This window comes from Ixodes scapularis, unplaced genomic scaffold, assembly GCF_016920785.2.
Source record: "Ixodes scapularis isolate PalLabHiFi unplaced genomic scaffold, ASM1692078v2 PGA_scaffold5__190_contigs__length_132052651, whole genome shotgun sequence".
Taxonomy (NCBI): Eukaryota; Metazoa; Arthropoda; class Arachnida; order Ixodida; family Ixodidae; genus Ixodes; species Ixodes scapularis.
Genome location: NW_024609880.1, coordinates 25,718,805 through 25,741,939, shown reverse-complemented (window position 1 = coordinate 25,741,939; position 23,135 = coordinate 25,718,805). Strand labels below are relative to the sequence as shown.

General features: G+C 46.9%; 1 protein-coding gene across 1 annotated transcript; it reads right to left on the bottom strand.

Moving 5' to 3' along the window:
• Nucleotides 1-16,026: 16,026 nt before the first annotated feature.
• On the bottom strand, nt 16,027-22,010 carry LOC120841717. Its single transcript, XM_040212679.1, has 3 exons — nt 21,725-22,010; nt 21,246-21,541; nt 16,027-16,569 (listed from the first exon to the last, which is right to left on the bottom strand). The coding sequence occupies exons 1-3, from the start codon at nt 22,008-22,010 to the stop codon at nt 16,027-16,029; spliced, it is 1,125 nt and encodes a 374-aa protein (XP_040068613.1).
• Between the last annotated feature and the right edge of the window lie 1,125 nt (nt 22,011-23,135).

Here is a 23,135-nt window from a genome sequence, read left to right as displayed (position 1 = left end):
GTTGGTTATCAAAACAGGGGGCACCAATAAATGCATCAGTGAGTCGTCTGTAGCACTTTTAGATACGGAAATTATATTTTTAGAGAGAGAGTGGAGTGGCTTGAAGTGAGGTGGTTATATTGAAGTGTTTGGGTCAGCGTTTTTTCTAATAAGCTTTCAGTTGCGAGTGCGCTCTGTGTTGTTACCTTCTTCACTTTGTACCCGTCCTGCGGCGCTTATATCCAGACTCGTTAGCAAAGCAGCGTTCATAAAAACAAATCGCCGCGGCGCTTTTTGCGCTTTCAGAAACGCAGGAGCGAGCCGATGTCTAAGACGATACGTTTGAACTGCGAGAGTGTCAACAAGAGCCACGTAAATACCTGTTCACAGTCTGAGCGGACGCGCGTTTGATCAAAGCGTTGAATTCGCGCTGTTGTACCGCAACTTGGTAAGCGCCTTTGAATTTACACTTTGCGCTTCCATCTCGGTGCTGACACGACACTCGGCAGAGGCAAGTTGAACCGCTATCGCGTAGCTCACGCAAACCGTTCAAGCTCGACCGTGTTGACGGACCGTCCTGTCCGAATAAAAATGACGTACCCACTCCTCATAAAAAGTGTACATACCATATGCTGTGAACGTAATCTGTACGGCGCTTATTAGCTCTATATCACAAAGAAATAAGAATACAGAATCGATAAGAGTCCCTTTTCGGCAAGAGAGTTCGTCACCACTCACTCTCATAAATAGGGGGTGTAGGGGGGGGGGGGGGGGGGGGGGACACCCCTTGTCCCATTCGTAACACCCCAAAACTATATTTCGACGTTCAGTCTATTGGCGGCGAGCTGGTGATACCAACTTTTACGACGGGTATGACAGCTGTTGGATATAAAGTAGTAAATAGCTAATGTTCGCATCAAAGACTACACAAAAAAACACAAAAAAACCTAAGGTTTAGTAGCAGGGCCAAAAAGACCTTGAATGTCTTACTGCAGCCTTTAATGCATACATTAGCTATTTTAATAAGTTGTACCGCTCGACTATCTAGCCGCTCGTGATAGATGGTATTGTAGATTTGACGTGGGTGGACTGAACGTCGAAATGTTGTTTTGGGGTGTTACATATGAGACAAGGTGTGTACCCTTTACACCCCATATTTCTGGGAGTTCTGCCTCGGAAAGCTGGGGGATAACAAGGGGAAGAGATTGACCTCTTAATCGAAAATTTAGCTTAGCTATCAAACCACTTATGCGGGAAGGGACCACAAACGTCGCACGCGAATATTCCATTCTGCAAGCTAGCCTGTCGTGGGCAGATGGTCTTGGCCGGGGATCGTCGGAGCAACGCTGTGTCGGATCAGGTCGGAGTGTCCTGCTAGAGGACTATATTCTGCTGCTTGGCTGCCGCTTGGGCAGTAAAATCGTTGGCATTGTAGCTTTTTCTGTGTGCCTATGGATCCAGCGTTCAACTCCGTCATGGTCAGTTTCAAGTACCACTTCATGTTTTCTTGATGCTTAAAGTTGACCGCGTGCGAGGAGCGTGTCGAAAAATAAATTGTCCGTTGGTCGTCTCAACCAAGTAACTTAGCGGCACTATCGGCCGTGTTGATTGGATAGCAAAAAAGCGCGTGCTACACCTCCGCTGCACTCATAAGATTCCATCTTAACCTCCTCAAGACTTACAATAATTTTGCTTCATGAGTACGAATTTGTTCTTAGGTTTTTGACGTACGTACATGTTTAGTGTACGTGAGACATTTTTAGTGTTTATTTCGTGACATCGGCTTGATGCCATTGTACTTCTTGGTCAGGATAAAAGCCAGTGTTTCTGTTCTTAGTTGAGGCTATACCAGTGGTCTCAAAACTCCGACTCGAGGGCCAGATTCGGCCCGTGTAATCGTTCCGGCGAGCCTCAGATGGCCGCAGCCTTTCCAACATCCCGTGGCCCGCAGCTCCCAACGCAAGAATAAGGGCCCTTAAAAAAGAACGGCTCCGCGACAAGCACCAAGAGCGCAAGCGAAGATATCAAAAGGAAGGAGAGAAAAAGTACATAAAAACGCAGGTTCTGTGCGGATAATATTTATTGCCTATTGTCATTCCCAGTATTACAATTCGTAGTTCCCTGCATCCCGTACGCGTAACTAAAAATAATAATATCCTTTGCGTTCTCGTGTATATGGTGCATATTGATTTTATACAATTTGTATTAGTCTTCTGCACTGTTTGAATATGCCAAAGTTACCACGCGCTTTGATTTATGTCCCGTGAGTTCTCGGGATCCCAATAGTTTGTAATGTCACAAATAGTGAAATATTTCACTTAAAAATAAAGCATATGAATTTGCCCTGCGTACATTTTTTTTTTTGTGTTTGGTCTAGCATATTTTGCTGTATTTAAATGCTTATTGAAGCTTATTTATTAGGTATATTCTCGATTATATTGCATAATTTTCAGCCCCCGAGACTGCTAGAGGTTTCGAATCCGGCCCCATAGCCAAAATGTTCAGAGACCCCTCGTCTATACACTTTGCGCTTCTTAAAGGAAGGACGGGCTGTGTTTTACAGCGACAGCTATTACAGGATCTTCCCACCCCCCTAAATGACAACCGTTGTTTATGTCGCAGTTGTTTGTGTTGTACTTTTCATCATTGTTGATGTTGTAGTTGGCGTTCTAGGGCATCCGCTGTCGATGTTGCCAAATCCTCGAAAAAGATCGTCCGCCGCCCGCGGGAAGAGGTCCGCTGGGTGCGAAACGGAGGCTTCGCACACAGCGGACCAATGAGCTAAGACAGAGCTTTAACAACCCGATCTAAACTGCAACACCCCATGCCCACTCCACGCGCTTTCTGGAAAAAAAAATTTGGCCAATAACAAATTGTCATGGTAGCAATGAGAAGCACTGTCAATGGCAAGACCTCGTGCAAGTGAGGCGCGCTTCAGCGTGCTCCTGAACAGAAAAAGAAACAAAATAGAAACCGCAACACACACAAAAAAAATAGATGTCTATTTTGTTTTGAACACTTTTGTTCACGCTCCCCGCGGTGCGTGAACGCGATGACGATGTCCACCGACTTGGCTGTGACTTTACCATGAATTCTAATAATGATTCAATATGGGATTGTTGGTTAGAAATTTTGATGATTTGCTGCACTGCCTAAATGCAAGAAAAACGGGCTTGATAATGTTGTTTTTCTTCTATACTTTTTTATTTTTTATTTCATCAAGGGCGTTTTTTTGCCTCTACGCGGAGTAGCAAACCATGATAATAACCACGAATTAATGCAGGACTGCTAATTCCTTCTCTAACGGCGAAAGATTAAAACTGTAGAGATTAAATAGAAGCGGAAAAAGAGGGCGGAGATTGTTAAAATTCTATGTTAATTTAATACACCACCCCGCGCAGCCGCGGGGCAGGGTGATTGAAGAGGATAGGTAAAAAAAAACAAGCTTCCCAGCGACCCTCTCCAGGTGTTTAATTAAAAAATCGACGTTTATCGAAGCAACACTTGTTTGCAAGTTTTGTTGTAGGACAGATATTTATTGCAAGTGACAAGTCCGCCAGTGCCGAACACCGCCGATCAAATATTTAAAAAAATACGAGTGCATTATTTTGAAACTACCGCGCTTTTACAACCCGATATTTTATAGTTTTACTTGCTAAAGGTGAAAAACACTGCAAAATTAAACGCAAATATACGAGAATGTCAGAATATAACAAAACTAAACTCCGATAAACTCTGAAGATTCGAGAATGAGTAAATTCCCTAAACACGCTTCGAATTTGACGAAAAATAAACTTCGTAAACACAAAACCCTAGTTACAAGATGACAATCGGTTAGGAGTTTTCATCGTGAAAATTTCTCTGCCTCGTTTGGCATGGCAGTAGCGAAAACGGATTAATTATCGTAAATGGCAGCTGGCAATCAACGAGCGGAAACGACACTAGGAGCAAGCTACGCAATTTGGATTTTATTTATAATTCCAAGAATGATATCATCGTAACAGAAACGTCGCATGGAAGTCAAACATAATTTTGTGTGCCGGTATAAAACTGCCATCATAAATATTAAAATATTACACCTTGTTAACAAAGACCTCGACATATTACCCTTTACACGGTTGTGAAGCCTATCTTTTACAGAAAGAAACATATAATAGTTTCTTATGCATTTTATAACGAAACCATCACTGATCGATAATGTGAGGCATCTAGTCCGGCGTGCGTATTATATCAATTCTGCGGTGTGCATATGTGTCTTAGCAGTCAAATAGAGACCCCGGACGCAAGAAGAGCTTAAAAGTATTTTCTAAATATCCCAGTTTATCTGCTCTTGATGAAATAATTGACTGTAGAAACAAAGCAGAAGCAACCTAGTGATTATGGTTTCAGTCTGGAAGGTAGATTTTATTACCCTGACTCTATTAATTATCCGCATTTTAGAAACATGCTATAGTTTCTAGCTAGCAAAGAAAAGCCGGACAAAGCCCTCTCACGAAGCTTTCTGATCGTCATAATTGACAGTTTCGTCCACTTGTCTGGCCTTTCCTGAAGCGTCCAATTTGCTAAAGTGGAGTGAGGGGCAGGCTTTTTGGGAGGTGCCTAAGGCTTTTTCTGGGGAGTTTGGTCTGCTTTCTTTATAATCAGCAGACTATAGCGCCAAGGTGAGAACGCTCAAGCTTAAACAAGGATGCGAACAATGAAAATCTGACGCGTCAGTGAGCATGTTTATATTGCTTCTGCGAGAGTAGGCCCTAATGGTTAGCCCGGACAGCAGCAAGAAGTACTCTCGTATCTGCGAGGTAAGTTATTCTTGCAAATCACATGGGGCCGTCTACGTGCAAAATCTGAACGCCATGATTGACGAGAAACCACCGTCGGTGCACATTTGCATTTTGAGTGTTCGTTTGTATCGGGAGCGGTGAACCTTTGAACAGGATAGTTACGCATGACACAGATATTTAACAGCTCATGTTAATATGATGAAGAAATATTTATATTGCAATATTTCTTGAATATTTGCTTGCATCTTTTTGGAAAATTTGATTTCCAAAGCACTCTTTATGCATTGAATCGTAATTTTCTTTTCTGAACAATTTTTTCAGTGATTACAAAGGGGACTCGTGAAAACTAATAAGATAATTGCTTTTTTTTTCGTTATAAATAATAAACTGTTCAGCCGTTTATTAAAGACCTTTAAAGACTAGTAATTCTGGGATTGTGAGATCTGTCCCATACAAAAAAAGAAACATCTATATTTTTATGCACTTTTTTAGTTTAGCAAACAATTTATTTTAGCAGGAAAACATAATGCTAATTGTGTGAATACAAATACTACAACAAGAGGCTGAGTGAGAGTTCATAAAAAAGGCATATGTAAACTTAACAAATCAATCTTCTGTTTAAATCCTTTCAGTACCAGAGAAGTACATGAACTCTAAATATGTTTTTATTACGATATTCCTTTCTTGAATGGCGCAGCCCGCGATAGTGTCCTGAAAATCAGTCAGGTAAAGCATGTGTTTGTGTAAACATTCCTTATCACCATGTATAGTCGGTGAAAGGTTAAGAGCTCGAGGGAATACCTTTCCACCTCTTCCCACTTTAGCAGATCTAACACTATAGAGGATGGGACCTCCTCTCCTACGTTTGCTTTGCTAAAGTAAAAAGAGGTGGTAAACAGCTTCCCATGAACGCTTAACCGACTATTGACACCGTGAACAGAATAGTAGTGATGCACCGCTCTAAAGTGTTATTGAGAAGGGCTAAAGTGTTACTATTTTCAGCTGTTCATGATATCCAGGAAAAGAAAAGTACGGTTTATTAATATTTATCCGCTTTTTAACCACTTTTAATAGAAAGTCTCTTGTAATTTCGGGTGTCGATGGTCACAGAACTCTTGATAAACGAATGACGTGGAGATTAATTAGCATGTGATCTCTGCTCCGTAGTTAACAAAATTGCAGCATTAGCTGAAAAGATTCTAAAACAAAATAAAAACCACAAATCCAAGATCGAGTACATACTAAACAACGACCTACATTTCTTAAGTTGTCAGTTACTGGATACAAGTAGGAGCACACCGGAATGACGCTGGCTGACGCCATGTTTATTGGAAATTCCATACATCCATGCAGTGTGTCGCGTAGGCACGTGCTCATCTAACCACATATCTAACCAATGGAAAATTACATATTTGTGTCTGGGCATACCAAGGGTAAAAACAGCATTAGATAATACCAAACGTTAGCTCGTTTAAACCAGCAGCGTCACAAGTGAAGATGTCATAAGGTGAGAGAGGAAACGCGTATTAAAAAAGGCGATTAGTAACTGTTGAAGGATTGCAGCTCCCTCCTTGTGAAATTCACAGCAGCGACACTGATACAGCTATCTTGTTCGCAGACGTTTTTTTTATGGCAAACGCCACCATTCTGTGCTGCAATCTTTTACGTCCCAAAGAACTTCCGGTTCTTAAGACACTATTTTGGCTAAATTACCGATCCCTCTGCAAAAGCTATTCAAGTTCTCAGATTTCACTAAAACTAAACACGAGTAATTTTTTTTTTACCTTTGTATATGCCTGTTTAGTAATTTAGCACTTATAGAGAGGCATAATACATCGATTTATGATCGCCGTAACAGGCTATGGCATAACGGGCCGGGGAGAGGCACTGTAATTGCCATAATTAAGGAATCGAACCCGTAGTTTCACGGTGGCCCTCACGCGCAATCTTTCTCAAGCTATAAATCACGATGGTACCGAGTGCTGCTGATTTGAATATAATTGTCGTGAGGTGAGCGAAATTACAGAATAAATGCTCGCGCAGTGGTTGTTTGCTTTGGAGGAAGATTTATTCTTGTTGTTTTTTTATACGAGACGTACGCTTGCACAATCACAGCACTTTAAAACTTGAAATAGATGATGGAATACACGAGGAAGGATTCCAAAAGTTCCGGCAGGAGTATTATAATTCTGGAGACTCTCAATCCGCAGTGCCACTGCAAATACAACATACAAAAGACAGTCTGTCGAGACTGTGTGAGGCGTGTTTGCTCCTTCCATTGAGTTCTCGTCAGATTTTTTACAAAAAAAAAAAAAAAAAACAGTCTGCAAACACGTTCGAAGCAAACATAGGTATGTAGCAAACGTGCTTAAAAAAGGCGTATGCATGGAGGAATCGGTCAGTCTGTTTGTCTGCAGCTTTAGGGTGAGAGAAGTGACGCGCGTTCTCGCACAAAATACGCATTCCTGGCCAACAACGAGCCACTTCGGCTAGCCGGTGCGGAACTCCTCGGAATGTTTCTGAAAACTCCTCGGAATGTTTCTGAAAACCATTCCTCGCGGTCTCCCTGGGTTCAACTTCATTTTTCTTCTTCATTTTCTTCGTTTTTGCGCTCAAATGCGCGCAACCCTAAAGTTGTAGAGAAAGACACACGAAAAGCGACTACGTCTGACGAATTCCGAAATCGAACTGAACTGGCTCTTTTATTCCACGCGATCTTCTTCTTTTTTCAGTAGCTATCGCCACATAGCCTCCCTCCCCCCCTCCCCCCCTTTTGGAGACTGAGTCGTCCCAGTGAACTGTCCTGGAGTGTTTGATCGCGGGTCGCGGGTGCTACTGTGGAGCTCGAGGTAGCTTGCACGCTGGGAAGATCAGCCGGCTGAGCGATTGTGTCGCTCTCAACAAACGCCGGCTTGAGGCGATCAACGGACACGACCTTGTCGCGGCCATTATCACGCAGCGTGAATGTTTGTTTCGTCGCGTGCCACGACGAGGTGGGGACCATTGTAAGGTGGCTGGAGCGAACGGTGGACGCTGTCGTCGCGCAAAAACACGTAGCTGCCGGTTGGCAGGTCGTGATGGAAGAAAGGTAGGTTGCTTTGCCATGTACGCGTCAGTGTAATGCGCACGTCACCGAACAGACGGGCTAAGTCCTCCACGTAAGGCAATCCTGCAGCCATCGAGAGGCGGCCATGGATGGGGATGGTAGGGCTGACCAATTCAGCTGGGAGGTGCCAGTGATGTTCGATAAACTAAATGTGATGCGGCACATCCAAGGTGTTTCTCTATGGCTGTGCGCAACCCTAGGAGGGCGATGGGTAGAGACGTGGTCCATTTGTCTGCTGCAACCTGGCATGAAAGACGCTTTGAGATGGCGATGGAACCGCTCCACCAAACCATTTGCCTGCGGTAGGTAGGCTGTGGTCTTCAGGTGAGCGATGCCGAGAGGAATTGTCAAGATTTGGAAAAGGGCCGACTCGAATGGGCGTCCGCGATCGGTCACGATTTCGATGTGAACTTCAAAGCGGGAGATCCAGGTTGACAAAAGCGCAGAGGCGACAGTCTCGGCAGTGATGTCTTTGAAGGGACAAGCCTCCGGCCAGCGCGTTGACCTGTCGATTACGGTTAGGAGGTATCGGTAGCCCTAAGAGGACGGTAGGGGTCCGACAAGGTCCACGTGGATGGTGGCAAAGCGGGTGTTGAGGAGTGCAAACTTTGCCAGAAGCGTGACGGCGTGCCGGGATACCTTACTCTGCTGCACTGCATGCTCGTGCCCACGCGCGGACATCAGTGTTCATTCCAGGCCAGACAAATCGTTCCACGTTTAGATATTGAGAAGCGCAGATGCCTGGGTGTGAGAGATCATGAAGGTTGTTAAAGATCTGACGCCGAGGTGGTAAGGGCAGATAAGGACGTTCCCGTCTGGTCGCCGGGTCGACGTCGCAAGCGATGTTTGTGCCCAAGTCGGAGAAGTAAGTGTCCCCAAGATAGAGAGAGGAGGTTGGGAAGACCGAAGGTTGCGGAGCTCTTCGTCAATGTATTGTGGATCAGGGAGTCGTCTAAGGTCACACCCGTGGTACTGAACTGCGGAGACGCGACTGAGCGTGTCGGCGGGGATGTTGTGGACGCCCTTGATATGCTGAATGTCGGTAGAAAATTCAGCTAGGTATGCCAAATGTCGACTCTCTCTCGGAGGGTATGTGGCCTTAGATGATCTGAAGGCACTGGTCAGTGGCTTGTGATCGGTAAAGATCACAAACGATCGCCCTTCTAGGAAGAATGTAAAGTGCTTGAAGCTAAGGTGAGCCGCAAGGAGTTCACGGCTGAAAGCACTATACCGTTGCTCGGTTGGTGTAAGCGTTTTGGAGAAGAAACCGAGCGGGAGCCACTCATTGTTGATACGTTGTTGCAGCATCCCTCCTACTGCGTATCCAGAAGCATCAACCATCACGCTCGTGGGTGCGTCGTGCTTTGGATGAACTAAGAGGGTAGCAGAAACGAGACGCTTCTTGATGATAGTGAAAGCGTTGTCTGCGGCGTCGGACCAGCCAAGAGTGGCTGTTGTACCCTTCGTAGTTTGAAGGAGAGCTTCTAGGGGAAGTAGAACAGCCGCGGAACCTGGAATGAAACCCCCGTAATAATTCACCAGGCCCAGAAAACGGCGGAGTTAGCGGAGCGATTCTGGACGTGAGAAATCGGTGATCGCTTTCAGCTGGTCGGGAAGAGGTCGGATGCCATTGAAGTCTGCCCAGTGCCCCAGTAACTCCTAGGACGGGACCCTTACGCACATTTCTCTGCGTTGACAATCAGGCCACGTTCAGCGAAACGCTCGAATACTAGGCGCATGTGGCGTAGATGTTCCTTCGGTGATGAGCTTGCGACGAGAACGTCATCGACGTTGTGAACACGAAAGGTATCCGCGGAGAGTGGCGTCGATGAAGCGTTGGAAGCTTTGCGCGGCATTTCGCGAACCGAAAGGCATCCAGGTTAACTCGAAAAGTCCAAACGGTGTGATGATTGCGGTTTCTTCACTTCTTCGGGAGCGATCGGGATCTGATGGTACGTTTTTTGTAGGTCCAGTTTCGAAAATATGGTATATCCGTTCAGGTTGGTGGTGAAGTCCTGAATGTTGGGGATGGGGTAGCGGTCGGAGACTGTAGCCACGTTCAACCTGTGACTTTCGCTGCAGAGTAGCCAGTCGCCTGTTTTCTTTGGACTAGGTGGAGGGCAGAGGATTAACTACTCGAGGATGGGCGAGCAATGCCGATCTCAACCATGTGTTGAAACTCTTGCTCAGTGACGTAAGCTTTTCAGGAGCTAGCCGGCGAGACCTCGCGTGTGTTAGTTGACCGCTGCGGATGATGCGGTGGATAACATCATGCCTGACCGGTTTGTTACAGTCAGGAGCTGCCGTTAACGATGGGAATTCGCTCAGAAAGTTCCCGTTAGGGGACTATATCGGTTGGCGATGTGTGAAAGCAAACGGATGGAGTGTAGATGTGTGGCCGATGACGGACAGGCCTGTGGTGGAGTCATGAATTTTCTTTTGGGCCATGTCTACTAGGAGAGAGAAGTGGGACATGAAATCCGCCCCTAGAATAGCGTGACTGACCTTGGCTGCACGAACGATCCAACGAAACGTCCAGCGCAAGCCAAGGCTGATCAGGATGGATCTCGTCCTGCGGACAAGGATGTTGGAGCTGTTGACCGCTTGCAGGTGGCAGAGAGGAGTAAGTGTGCAGTCAAAAGAGTTTGCGAGTAGCACACTCACTTCAGCTCCTGTGTCCACCAGGAACCTCAGTCAACTGGTAGCGTCCGTAATGCAAAAACAGGCGACCTTTTTTATTGCAGGGAGTGCTCGTCGCCACTAGCGATCCCGCGTCTTGTTCTCGACCAGGTCTGGTGCAGCGTTCCGCAGCAGCTCCAAAGTGCTAGTGATACCAGCAGTGCTGTTGCTCTTGCCCCGGTGGGTTATTCCTATGCTGGCGGTTCGTCTGAGGCGGGGGAGAACGACGGTGGAAGCTTCTAGACTGTGAGGATCGCCTAGGACTGCGAGGGCGTGAAAGGCGCAACGTGCTTGTGACAAGCTCCTGTAAATGTTGCACGTCTTCTCACGGTGCTGCGATTTCATCTCGAGTAACCGCGGCCGCTAATGATGCGCGAGTCGCTGGAGTGGCGGGCTCGGGGCGCTGGACTGATGAGACGGTAGGCGTTGACGGGTGTTGGATGGTAACCTCCATGATCTTATCGGCGCGTAGAGCCAAGGCAGGCAAGGACAAGTCAGATGCAGTCGCCAGGATCATTTGCACCGACGGTGGAAGACGCTGCAAGAAAAGCTCTTTGAAAAACTGGCTTTCGAACGTCTCGGCACGGTCGCCGAGAAGCGCCTGCATCTGGCGGAGAAGTTGCGATTGGCGACGGTTGCCCAGTTCTTCTGCTGAGAATAAGTGCGGCAGGCGTTTGCGTTTCGAAAGCATTGCGCGTTCTAAGATGGCTTCTCTGAGACCATCGTACGGGTTCGTTGCAGGCGGTCGCGCGAGGATGTCGTAGACCTCCAGTGCCATTTCGCACGGCAGCGAAGCCTGGACATTGCTGAACCGTACCTCTTAGGATCTTATCTTGGCCAGTCGGAAGCTTCCCTCGACTTCATGAAACCAGACTTCTGGGTGCTGTGCCCCCAATGGTCGCAGGCGAACAGCGTAGGCGCCGACGGTCGCAGCGGAGGTTGCAGGAAGCCCAGCATCAGCTCGGGGAACGTTGTGACGTTCCATGCTGGAATGTCCGGGTCACCAATGTAGAGAAAGACAGACGAAAAGCGACTACGTCGGGCGAATTCCGTAATCGAACTGATATGCCTCTTTTATTCCACGCGATCTTCTTTTCGCAGTGGCTATCGCCACACAGTCAATGCGCCAGCTGAGGAATCAAGTGCAAGTCGCAAGGGGTAACGCCTCGTTAGTACGGTGGGTTTAGGAACGACAACAGTTCTTGATTTGGCAAAGAAGCCGGATTGTTGGTCTTCTGCCCAAACAAACCCAGAATGTATTGTTAACAAACTAATCAGTAGGGTTTTCTTTTCAGCACAAGTTGAATTTTCTACATACCTACGTTGGTCGCAATTTCGGACTGCATTACATCGACCGCGTGACCTTTTTTGACTAAACTACGTTTTTGTACTGGAGGATTATGTAAACTTAAAACTGAAGAGTCACCGTGAATTTGCTCCAGACATGCTGCCGCACGGACGCAGTGCCGGAACTTCTCAATTTTACTTTTTCAATGCCGTCATTGGGTTTTGGTTTCCGGTCCTTTTTATGATATATTTTACAATCATTTCAAAATAAATATATAGACCAATTGGCCTATACAATTGACCTATATAACTATTAAACGCTCCCTTATGCGCCGTGATTAAAAGGAAGCTACAAAAATTGTTTGAAATCGAGAAAGAAAAAAGACCTGGAAGTTGTAATATAGACACATTAAAAAATATGGGTCGTCAGTTTTATATCGATGTTATTAGTAGGAGCGGTCGTGACCTCCTATTAAAATATCGACGTAGCCCCGACCGCAGGGGCACGCGGAATGCAGGTAGGGCGCGAGGTCATGAAGAAAAACTAGCGGAAGTGACGTCATCGGTGCGATCAGATGACCCTTGCTCGCCACTAAGCTGGCCCAGGGATGCTGACGATAACGTAACAATGCTTTGGAAAAATAACAGGTGGCAGACAGGCACGCCGCATGCCCTGGGATTTTTGATGCAAACATTTGTCTAATTAGATTACGTTTACACTTACATTTTTTTTTTTCAATGAACTCAACTCACGCACTCCGGGTATCATAGAAAAATCGAAATTGCAATCACACGTCTCTTTTTTGGTTTTCAATACTGTGACTGAAAATCCCGATATGTCTTTAATCTGGGACATCTCAGAAAAAGGGCAAGTCACAATGTTCGGTCACGCTCTTAATAAAAAAAAAAATACACGCATGTTTTTTTTTTTTTTTTTTTGACGCTTAGCGAGGGTAGGTTGAGTGTGCGACATAAAAAAAAGAATCTCGAGATGCACTTTGGTTCACCTTTAAGTGCGATAACTGAATTCACCGGGCCAAAAGTTACAGAATTCCGCCCCTAGGATTTCTTGAAAAGTTCTTAGTTTCCGTTCCATGAAAGAAGAGTCGTTATCTCGACTGTCGCGCTTCTTTATTTTCGAATACACCAACAAGATGCAGCATTCCCAAACCCTAGCAATTCGCGCAATTGTAGCCCCTTTTTTAGATACTCATATTGTATGAGCTTTCTTAAGAATAGAAGGCTGACCTATCTGCGCGTAATAAATATCTTCCCTAACTCGCGGCTGTGAATGATCTTCGCGTTGGTGACATTCTGACTTCTTCCCGAAAGCAACAGGCGTCGGCTGTCTTTGTTGCATCATGGAAGTAGGAGCTGGAATCTGAATTGCTTTTAAAATGCCGTTTTCTTCCTTTCAATCTATTCTGCACCACGTTTTGATAGTTGAGCTTTCTAAGTTTCTAAGTTTCAAGCGCGCTTTTTACGAATGCACAATAGAAGCTCAATCGGAAATACGATAGAATCGCTGACGACTTGAAATTTTTGTAAACAACGAAACCCCTTCATTTAGGTACTAGGCGTATTGAGAAAGCCCTAGAGAACGATTAGCTTACAAAAGCGACTTTCTCATTCCATTTCCAATCAAGGCTTTCAATTTAAGTTGAAATAACGGCTTGGTAAAAAAATAATGACATTTTTTTTTCACCCCACAGACAATATGCGCATTGTAAAACAATCAGAGTTTCACCATTAGTTGCACCAACGGTTGGTTGCAGATACCAAATTTATACAAAGCCTAGGGTTATCTTAACGAAACATTATCGGTAATTTTCGGAAAGTTTCAACGAGAATTTGGAGTCCGCTCCCGGCAGCAGCGTACCAGGTTTCCTTCCGCCACTTTTTTTTTAAATGTCATATGCCATGATGTAATAGAGTACAGATAATCGAAAGCTGAAAAATGTCTAAACCTATTTTGCGCATCTGAATAATAATATTCTTGTAGAATATCGCGGATCCACTCTCAAGAGTTGTCAATTTTCAATATTTTAGAATATTAGAAGACACAAATATCCAAAGAAAGGCACGCAACTTCTCCATAACCTAAAATCCTCAAACGACGAAAAAAAGAAGTGTGGGGGTGGTAGCGAAGATGACACGAAGGTGTCGAGTTTATAATTCCAACCATTTTTGTTTCTTAGTCAGAACAAATTTTTGGAACGATCGCTCACCAGCCTGCTTGCTCTTGCTCTTACTTCAGCAAAAAAAAAAAAATCTGACTTCTTTTTCCATAGCTAGTATATGTTGGTAAAGCCAGAGCCTTCTTTAACAATAAGAAACAACATTCAAGTTCCGAGCTCGTTTTTTTTCTTTTTTTTTTCTTTTTTTTTTTTTTGCGGGAGGGAATGGAAAGTATACATGCAACCAATATCTCAAAGAAAGTTTATATTGTCGATTGTGGGTTGAGCTTGCGAAGAAAAGCCACTTGCGACGAAGGCATGAGTGGTATGACAAGTTGCACTGCCGAAATGGACGTAAGATTTCCGTGATGTATTTAACGGCACGAATGCGCAACTCAGAATTTTCAAATGTTATAAATATGAAGAAAATATTCCGTGTCATCTGACACTTTAAAACTGAATATCTTGTGACAGATGACTCTTCTCTATAATCCACGGTCTACATTCGTGGTGCGTAAAGTGAAAAAAATAATGAAAAAAAAAGAAAACAAAGGCCCTGTACTTCGCCTTATGAAAAAAAAAGTTATATATTTTTGTTTATTTTGATGCGTATGGCGCGTGCAACATTAAGCCACACAGAGTGGACTAAAGATATGTGCTAACGATACACTGTCGTCAAATTTTCTGTAAATATTACACAAACATTAATATTTAGTTCGCAAAGAGCGTAATCGCAAACGGAAGCGCCGCCGTTTGTTTCACTCATTTTTTTTTTTTCACTTTTCGAGGCAACTTTCCGTTTAAACACAACGAAAAGCTCCAGGAGTTTGCTTTGTACGTGCACCTGACGTGAGTAATTAAAACCTCATTAGAAGACAATCACTTGGGCGCTCATTCTAACGACGCAGGATGGCGACGACATGCACTAATCATAATTTACGGACGCTGGAACACAACACATTAAAAGTTGAGTCGAGTACGTCCTACGTAAAGGATTTTGAGTGCTCTCACGACACGTTCAGTCCCTATATGCTCCGTTCATCCTTAAGTTGTTGACAGCGCTTTGGGAGCCAGTTTCCCGAAGCTATCAACCGCATCCCTTTCATCCCCTGACTCCGCCCTCTGCGTGTGGCTAGAGAGCCAAGATTGAAGAGAATGTCCATCTACAACCACGAGGAGCGTTTTGAAACTTAATGGCGCAGATTCGTCGCAATTGTGCATGCGCTGCGTTTTGGCGTGGCGAGAAGAAAAGTGCCGAAGAGGAAAGTCCTCCCTCGCCACTGCAAGAGGCGGGGTTAATTTTTTTTTTTGTTTCGTTTTTTTTTTTTTTTTTTTTGCATGATCCCACAGAGGTCATCTTGATTATATACCACACTGCCTCGTGATGGATAGGGGGAGCGAATTGGCTTCGAAGAGCGTGAAAAATTGTATGTTTGTTCTTTTAGCCTTAGGCTAGGTGGCGCAAGCTACCGTCCGTTAGAAAGGGTATAGCCATTAACATCCATTTAGGGGTGTGCAAATATTCGCCATTCTCGAATACTGGATCGAATATTACCCTATTCGATTTGTGAATCGAATCGAATGATAATTTTTAAAAGTTTTGAATATTTTTTCGAATAATTTCGGAATAATCGTTACGGTGTCCCGCAGCGAGATTCCCTTCACAGGCGTCGCACAACGCTCCGGCACTCCTGCCATACGTGCCCGTAATATGGCGATACGTACCCTCTACTCCTAGACAATAATTATCATCATCGGCAGCAGCAGTTTCTCTCTATACGTACTGTTGTATGTCGGCCAGAAGCGAGGAACAAGCAGGTTTCCAAAGGCGAAAGGACAGGTTTATTCCACCATGCTCATGGATGGGGGGTAACTGAGCAAAAGAAGGCGGTAGCCAGCGGAGCACCGCTTTTTATCATTTAGTGGCGCATGCGCCGTACTACGATATTCTGTTATCGGCGGCGCGCGCCCAGACATGACATTTCCTCCCTCTTTATTTGAACACGCTCAAAAAAGGTTAAGATCCGGCTTGAAATCTTTCGTGAGGTTTCCGGGTTCTTGCCGGATACCGTCGGGCAGCAGGCGCTTGTGCTGCTTCGGCTGGGACAGTTCCGCCAGTAGGTGACGAGGACGATGGTTGGGGTGCGTTGTCGCTCGGTTGAACCAACAGGAACTCTGTGCCTTCCTGGTCAGCGTCCTCGTCGGCAAGGCTTGGAGTTCTTAGCAGCTGGTCCTTGTGCCGACGCCAGGTGAAGCTGCCTCTGGGGGTGGTGGCGCGTGCTTGGTAGGAAACAGGGCCATGCTGCGCAAGAATCACTCCAGGCACCCACTTGGGTTTGCCACAGTAGTTACGGATGAGCACATGATCACCAACGGCAAAGTCACGATCGTGCCCACGCCGGCTTGCAGTCTGCATGAACTGTTTGCGGGCTACCCTTTCCCCCACAGAAGGCTTTACAACGTCTAGGCGACTGCGCAAACGTCGTCCCAAAAACAAATTGGCGGGTGACTCGTTCGTTGTGGCGTGAGCCGTGTTGCGGTAGCTCTGCAGAAACATCTGCAACTTCACATGCAAAGGCGCGCTCTCTTTGTTTTTACGGAGGGCGTTCTTGAGGGCCTGTACAAAGCGTTCGGCTAGACCATTTGAACTTGGATGGTAGGGAGCTGTCAGGACGTGACGGGAGCCAATTTCCTGTGTGAACTGTTTAAACTCCCGTGACGTGAACTGAGGACCATTGTCTGACACGATAGTTTCAGGGTTGCCAAAACGAGAAAAAAGTTCTCTCAAAGTGTTAACCGTGCTCTCCGTCGCGGTTGAGCGCATCATGAATACTTCTGGCCACTTGGAGTAGGCATCTACCACAACAAGGAACATAGACTGAAGGAAAGGTCCAGCAAAGTCTATGTGAACACGTTGCCACGGCGTTGTGGGCCATGACCACGGGTGCAGGGGTGCCTTGGCAGGCGCACTACGCTGCTCTTGACAACTTACGCAGTTTTTTACGCTGCGCTCCAGGTCCGCCTCGATGCCCGGCCACCAAACGTAACTGCGCGCGAGCTCCTTGCTGCGCACAATACCCGGGCGGCCCTCGTGAAGTTCATCCAGCAGCAGGGATTGCAGTTTCCCTGGGACGACAACTCGCATTCCGTGCATGATGCAGCCCTGATGAATGGTCAACTCGTTGCGTTTGTCGAAGAAAGGCTTTAGTTTCTCGTCAGAGACAGACGCGGGCCAGCCTGCGCTTGTGATTTCTTTCACTTGGCACAAAACTGGATCTCGCGCTGTTGCACGTGCAATATCACTACTAGATACCGGCAGTGATTGCAGTCGCAATGAGTAGAATGATTCCTCGTTTTCTTTAGTCTCGTTTCCAACAGTCGGTAGTGGAAGACGCGAGCAAAAATCTGCTTCGGCATTCTCGCTTGATCTCTTGAAGATAAGATCGTAGGTGTAGGCCGACAATATGACTGCCCAACGCTGCAATCGCGCAGCGGCAATGGTTGGAATTCCAGTTTTCGAACCTAAAATGGTCTGGAGTGGTTTGTGGTCCGTGACCAAAGTGAAGAGCCGACCATAAAAATACGAGTGGAATTTCTTAACTCCAAAAACAATGGCTAGTGCCTCTTTTTCGAGCTGACTGTACCCTTTTTCAGCGTTCGATAGCGTACGCGAAGCGTAAGCGATGGGTTTAGCGCTGCCATCTGCGTAAACGTGAAAAATTACAGCACCTACCCCGTACTGAGAGGCGTCACACGCTAGCTTTAGCGGTTTGTCGGGGTCGTAGTGGGCCAAGGTGGGAGGCGACGCCAGCTCGGCCTTGATGGTGTTGAAGGCTTCCTGGCAAAGCTGGTCCCAACACCATGGCTCGTCCTTCCGCAGCAATCTTGAGATGTGATTCAGCTCCCAGATCTTGTTCCAGTCGAGTCGTATCGCTCGAAGCCACTCCCGGCCCAGTAGTGGCGGCCCGGCTCCATCGACGACGTACAGTGGCAGCTGTACTGACGCCTCGCCATGTTGCACATTGACTGTCGCAACGTCTTGAAGTCGAACCAGGGCTCCCGTGTAGGTGCGAAGCCTGACTACAGTTGGCGTCAGTTTCACAGACGGGAAAAACTGGTGAAACTGTTTAGCAGACATTACAGCTACCGCTGCTCCTGTGTCTAGTTCCATTTCAACCGCAGATCCGTCAGGGGCGGATCCAGACCTCCATTTTGGGGGGGGCGGTTCCTCGGCGTAAAACGGGGGGGGGGGGGGGGGGAGTGTTTATATTTTTTGTGGAGTCATCGTTTTTACTAAACTCTGATAACATAATATAGATCATGAGAGCTTTTGTATCGGTTTACCTGTAGGGGATGAACTCTTTGAACTTTCTGTGGCTATGCACACCAAGGCACACGCTCCCGTACTTTTGACTGCATAGCCTCAGAAAGCTGGGCATCTGGCCAACGCAATGTCTCTGCTCGTGCGGAAAATCACGTGCAATTGCAGGCTTACCAAAGCTATATTCACGTGCACGCCATACGTGCCTGCTCGTATGGGGCACCAGTCAGGACGCTACACTGTAGCGTCCTGACTGTAAATTTGACCGTAAAATTTACGGTCAAATACCAGGCAGCTGATGCTGCCAAACTTGTACAGTAAAAATAACGGTGCACTGTAAATCTGGTTTACGATAAATTTAAACGGGGACCGTAGAAATCTACGGTCGGCCTTCAAATTTGCGGTAAAAAAAATTTACAGCGCGCCGTTATGTTTACGGTGCAATTTAAACGACGAGAAAGGTGGTAGTATTCAGGTTCATAACATCATTGTATAGTGATGTTATGAACTCAATGATGTTATGAACCTCGACTGAACCAAGCACGTTTTGAAGGCTTTCAGCAAGTTGGCCGAACATGTATTGTTTGTACAAGAAATGCCGACGTTGAAATTCATAAATGGTTTTTTGAACTGTTGATACCGGCATAAGAAGCGTTCCGTTGAACTTCAGGTACAAAACAAAACAAGGTCGTATTTTACGGCCTTCATTTTTTCTCCTGCAGACAGAGACATTAACACGTCGTAGTTATCATTAGGGGATTGCATCACGTTAACAGCACCGTCTTCATTAGAATCCGCACTAGTCGACCGAGTCGAAGAGTCCTCAACCTGAAGCGGGCCTGCAGGCGATGCGCCGTCGCCCAAGAAACCCGTCACTCGTAAATGCGCCCAGTTCAAATGTGCCGTGATCGAACTATGATTTCACACCTTCTGACAGTTGGAGCACGAACACGAAAACAAAATGCTGTCGGTGATGTGGCCTTTTAGATGTTTTAGCAAAGCCTCCCTTGTGTGGCACTCCTCTAGGCATGGTGGCAAAGTGCACAGAAAGCTTTCCAAACTCCTCGAAACAAACCAAACTTCCCTTAGGCGTACCAATGCCTATGTCTTCTCAAAATATGACACCTGAGAGCATCATACGTAACAAACTGGCGACAGCATCCTTCGTCCACACACTGAAGAATTTGAGAGCTGAAAACGTGCTCATCGAATTGCACAACCATCAAGCGTGCTTGAACAGAAACTACAAATTCTGCAAGTAAACATCTTTTAGAGTGTTGTATTTATGCCACCATTACACTATCCTTGCCAATCAAGCAGCAGATTGATAGTGAAATACCTGCCTCGAGTATCCAGTTGCCTTCCGCTCCAAATTTTCAGGTGCACAAAAATCCGGGAATGCCACAAACGAATGAGGACAAAATGGCGCGGAGACGGGTGGGAAGGCGGGAAAATGAACTGAACGTCAGCTTTTTCCACTTCTTTCCGCGTTGTCCCAACCAACGTTCCTTTCTTTTGTTTATGCTTCTAGCTAGTCGCATTGTTGCTCTACTGTTTGCTCTTAGTTCTCTTTTATTTCCTTTTTCAGTTAAGGCAGTTACGCTCTGCGTTGGCGCGGCTGGCGCGGACAAGGAAAGGAGGTGAAGGGGCGAGAGGAGACTCTCTGGGTTCCCGCAGCTTCCGAAAGGTCAAGAGTGGTGACCAATTAGCGAAGCGCGTCTTTTCTTTCTGTTTTCTTGCTCCATGAAGTTTTGCGTTTCCCTCTCGGTTTTTTTGCTCGTTTACGGTGCATTTCAGATAATTCCTCTTCACAAGTACTTGTAGTTTTTATTAACGTATAGCGCCGTAAATTTGACGGTTACTTCTTACAGTGTATGCTTTCGAAGCTAAGCGCTTGTGAGCCCGAGCATGCTGGGCGCCGATAAAAGCTGCGCACAATGCCTGGTTACTACTACTGATATGTCAACAAACACCTCGACCGCACGAACACTCGTGTGGGGGAAGCTCCAAAACTAATAGATTGCGTTTGTCCAAAGTGAAGTAGGGTAAGATGGGCCAAATGAGACGCGGGGCAAAATGCGACAGTTGGAGTGAAGGCATCCAACGAAAGTTTTTGTTTAGTGCCAGCTATCACCTAGACACAAGTCTCAAGCTTCACTGAGACGTGCCTTAGCCTGTTCACTTTGCGTGAGCCATAAATGACTGCCTTTGGCAAGTCCTTTCCGGAGAAAAAGAAATGCCGATTTGAGATTGCCGAGTTTACCGCCCGTCAAAGAGGTGCATAATTCCGCGCGAGATTTCGCTTCGAGAAGTACGCCCCGGTTGGCACAGACTTTCTACCAAGGTATAATTTAATTTCATTCCTAAGTTTTATTCGCTTCATGCAGACCAAATTTGAGTGTTCAGCGTGCTTTTTTTACGGGAATAATTATTCGCGTAACGGGATACGCGCGAGACAAAACGCGACAATGTAGCATTGTATGACGCGTGTGTCAATAATGTACCAGTTTTCTGGTTGTTCCTGAGTCATATTTTCCTCTCGGTGTCTAGGAGGATCAAAACGTACAAAAGAAAGACAACAGGAGCTTCATGGCGCATAAGTAACACTACGAATGCTCTTGAAAGTGAAGCAACAGCGTCACTCCCTTCGCGTTGCCGCCACACTTTTTGGCGTACCAAGGGATGTGCTTCAAAAGCGAGCAAAAAGACAAAAAATATAAAAAAACAATGGCTCCACAAAAAAAAAAAAAAAAAAAATGGCGAGGCGTTTGGGGGGGGCGATCGCCCCCACCGCCCCCCCCTTGGATCCGCCACTGAGATCCGTTGATCACCATCTGCACCGTCACTGGGGTAAGGCTGGGCGAAGAAACGCCATGTACGACGGCTAGTCTTCCTTCAACTTCCAGCGTTTTTACCCTTTCTCCTGGCGGACGTTTCTTGCCCCCTACGTCAGTCCCGCTTCGGCAAACCCTTTGGATGTGACCTTTCTTGCCGCACTTGTGGCATACGCTCTGCCGATGAGGGCACTCTTGACTGCGGTGCCGTGACGACCCGCAGTGATAGCAGCTGTCCCTCTGCTTCTCATTCCCTGCTTGCACCTTGTGCACGTCAGTGACGCTTGAGTTGCCGACGCGAGCCTCAGCCGCGCTTTGCTTCGCAGCTTCCATGGCTTGGGCGCGTTCCACCGCTTTCTGGAACGTTAGCTTGCTGTCTTCCGTGAACAGCACACGCTGTATGTCTTCCCTTAATAATCCGCACACGAAGCGGTCGCGGAGTGACTCGTCCAAAACGCTTCCATAGTCGCACGTTTGCGACAGTTTTCGAAGTTCGGCGACGTACTCGGAAATAGACTCGCCTTCATGTTGCGCTCGCCGGTGAAACTTGGCTCGCTCACCGATGATGGACGGCTTGGGTGACAGGTGGTCGCCGAGGGCCTTCTTGAGGTACTCGAAGCTCTTCGTTGAAGGCAGCTCCGGAGCAGTCAGGGACTTCAGTAGCGCGTAGGTCTTCGGACTGATGATGCTGAGGAAGGCGTGAACTTTGTCGCTCTCTGGAACTCCGTTGACGATCAGGAACGACGTTAACCTTTCGTCGTAAGAAGCCCAGTCGCTGGAAGACTCGTCGAACGGTTCCAGATAACCCATTCGACCGGCGAAGTGCGTCCCGGCTTCTTCGCTCATGATGGCTGTCGATGCTATGTCCGCCCCTGCGGAAACACCTGCTTTTCTCGGCCGACGGTCCTTATCCGAACCTCGTCGCCAGTAGTTGTGTGTCGGCCAGAAGCGAGGAACAAGCAGGTTTCCAAAGGCGAAAGGACAGATTTATTCCACCATGCTCATGGATGGGGGGTAACTGAGCAAAAGAAGGCGGTAGCCAGCGGAGCACCGCTTTTTATCATTTAGTGGCGCATGCGCCGTACTACGATATTCTGTTATCGGCGGCGCGCGCCCAGACATGACACGTACGTTGCTGTTGCCTTCATTAGGGACTACTGTGTTAAGTACAACCAACGAGCTTGAATAAACTTAGATCGGTAAACCAGCGGCCAAAAATGGCACCCCCCCCCCCCCCCCCCCGGTTCTTGCCATCTTGACCGTTTGCCACATTAGTGATCACGTGACTTTAAGATTGCTGCTCCCATAGGTGCGCCAGATCAGTTTGGCCAGATTACGGTAAGGTGAGCCGCGGTTCAAGATTTACTTGATCTCACTCTAGGGCGAATGTTATGTACCTTAGCGTTCGAAAACCTACCTGTGTCCAGTTGCTCTATCGCGTCTCGTCACGTGACATGACCCACCGGAGTAACTCGGATCCATTCGAGTAAGATTGGAACCCAGTCCCAGAGGACCCCTCTACTTAGCATGATCTCGCCTATCTGATCAGGCCCCTTCTGGGTGCAGCCATCTTGACGTCACGTTATCACGGCAAACGGGCAAGATGACGGCAACCGGGGGGAAGGGGGGGGGTGCCATTTCCGCTGCAGGCCTTGGGTTGTGGTTTACCGTTCCAAGTGATAATCTAGCTCGTTTAGTTTAACCCGCATGAAAGCGATTCGGCAAGAGACGAGACAGGTGACGTCGACCAGCTTCGCTATCGCTCGGTCAGTCGCGCCATGAGGCAAGCCGCAAGAAAGTGGCGTGAGCAAGTGACCAAGGCGATGAGGGCGTTTTCTTGAAATCCAAACACCGAGCGACGCGACCAGCGACAGTGAGAAATCTCCGTCGCTCGGTGCGGACTCTCGTCGCTGTCGCTTGTCTCGTCGCTCGCTAAATCGCTTACATGCGGATCAGCCTTCAGGGACCGCT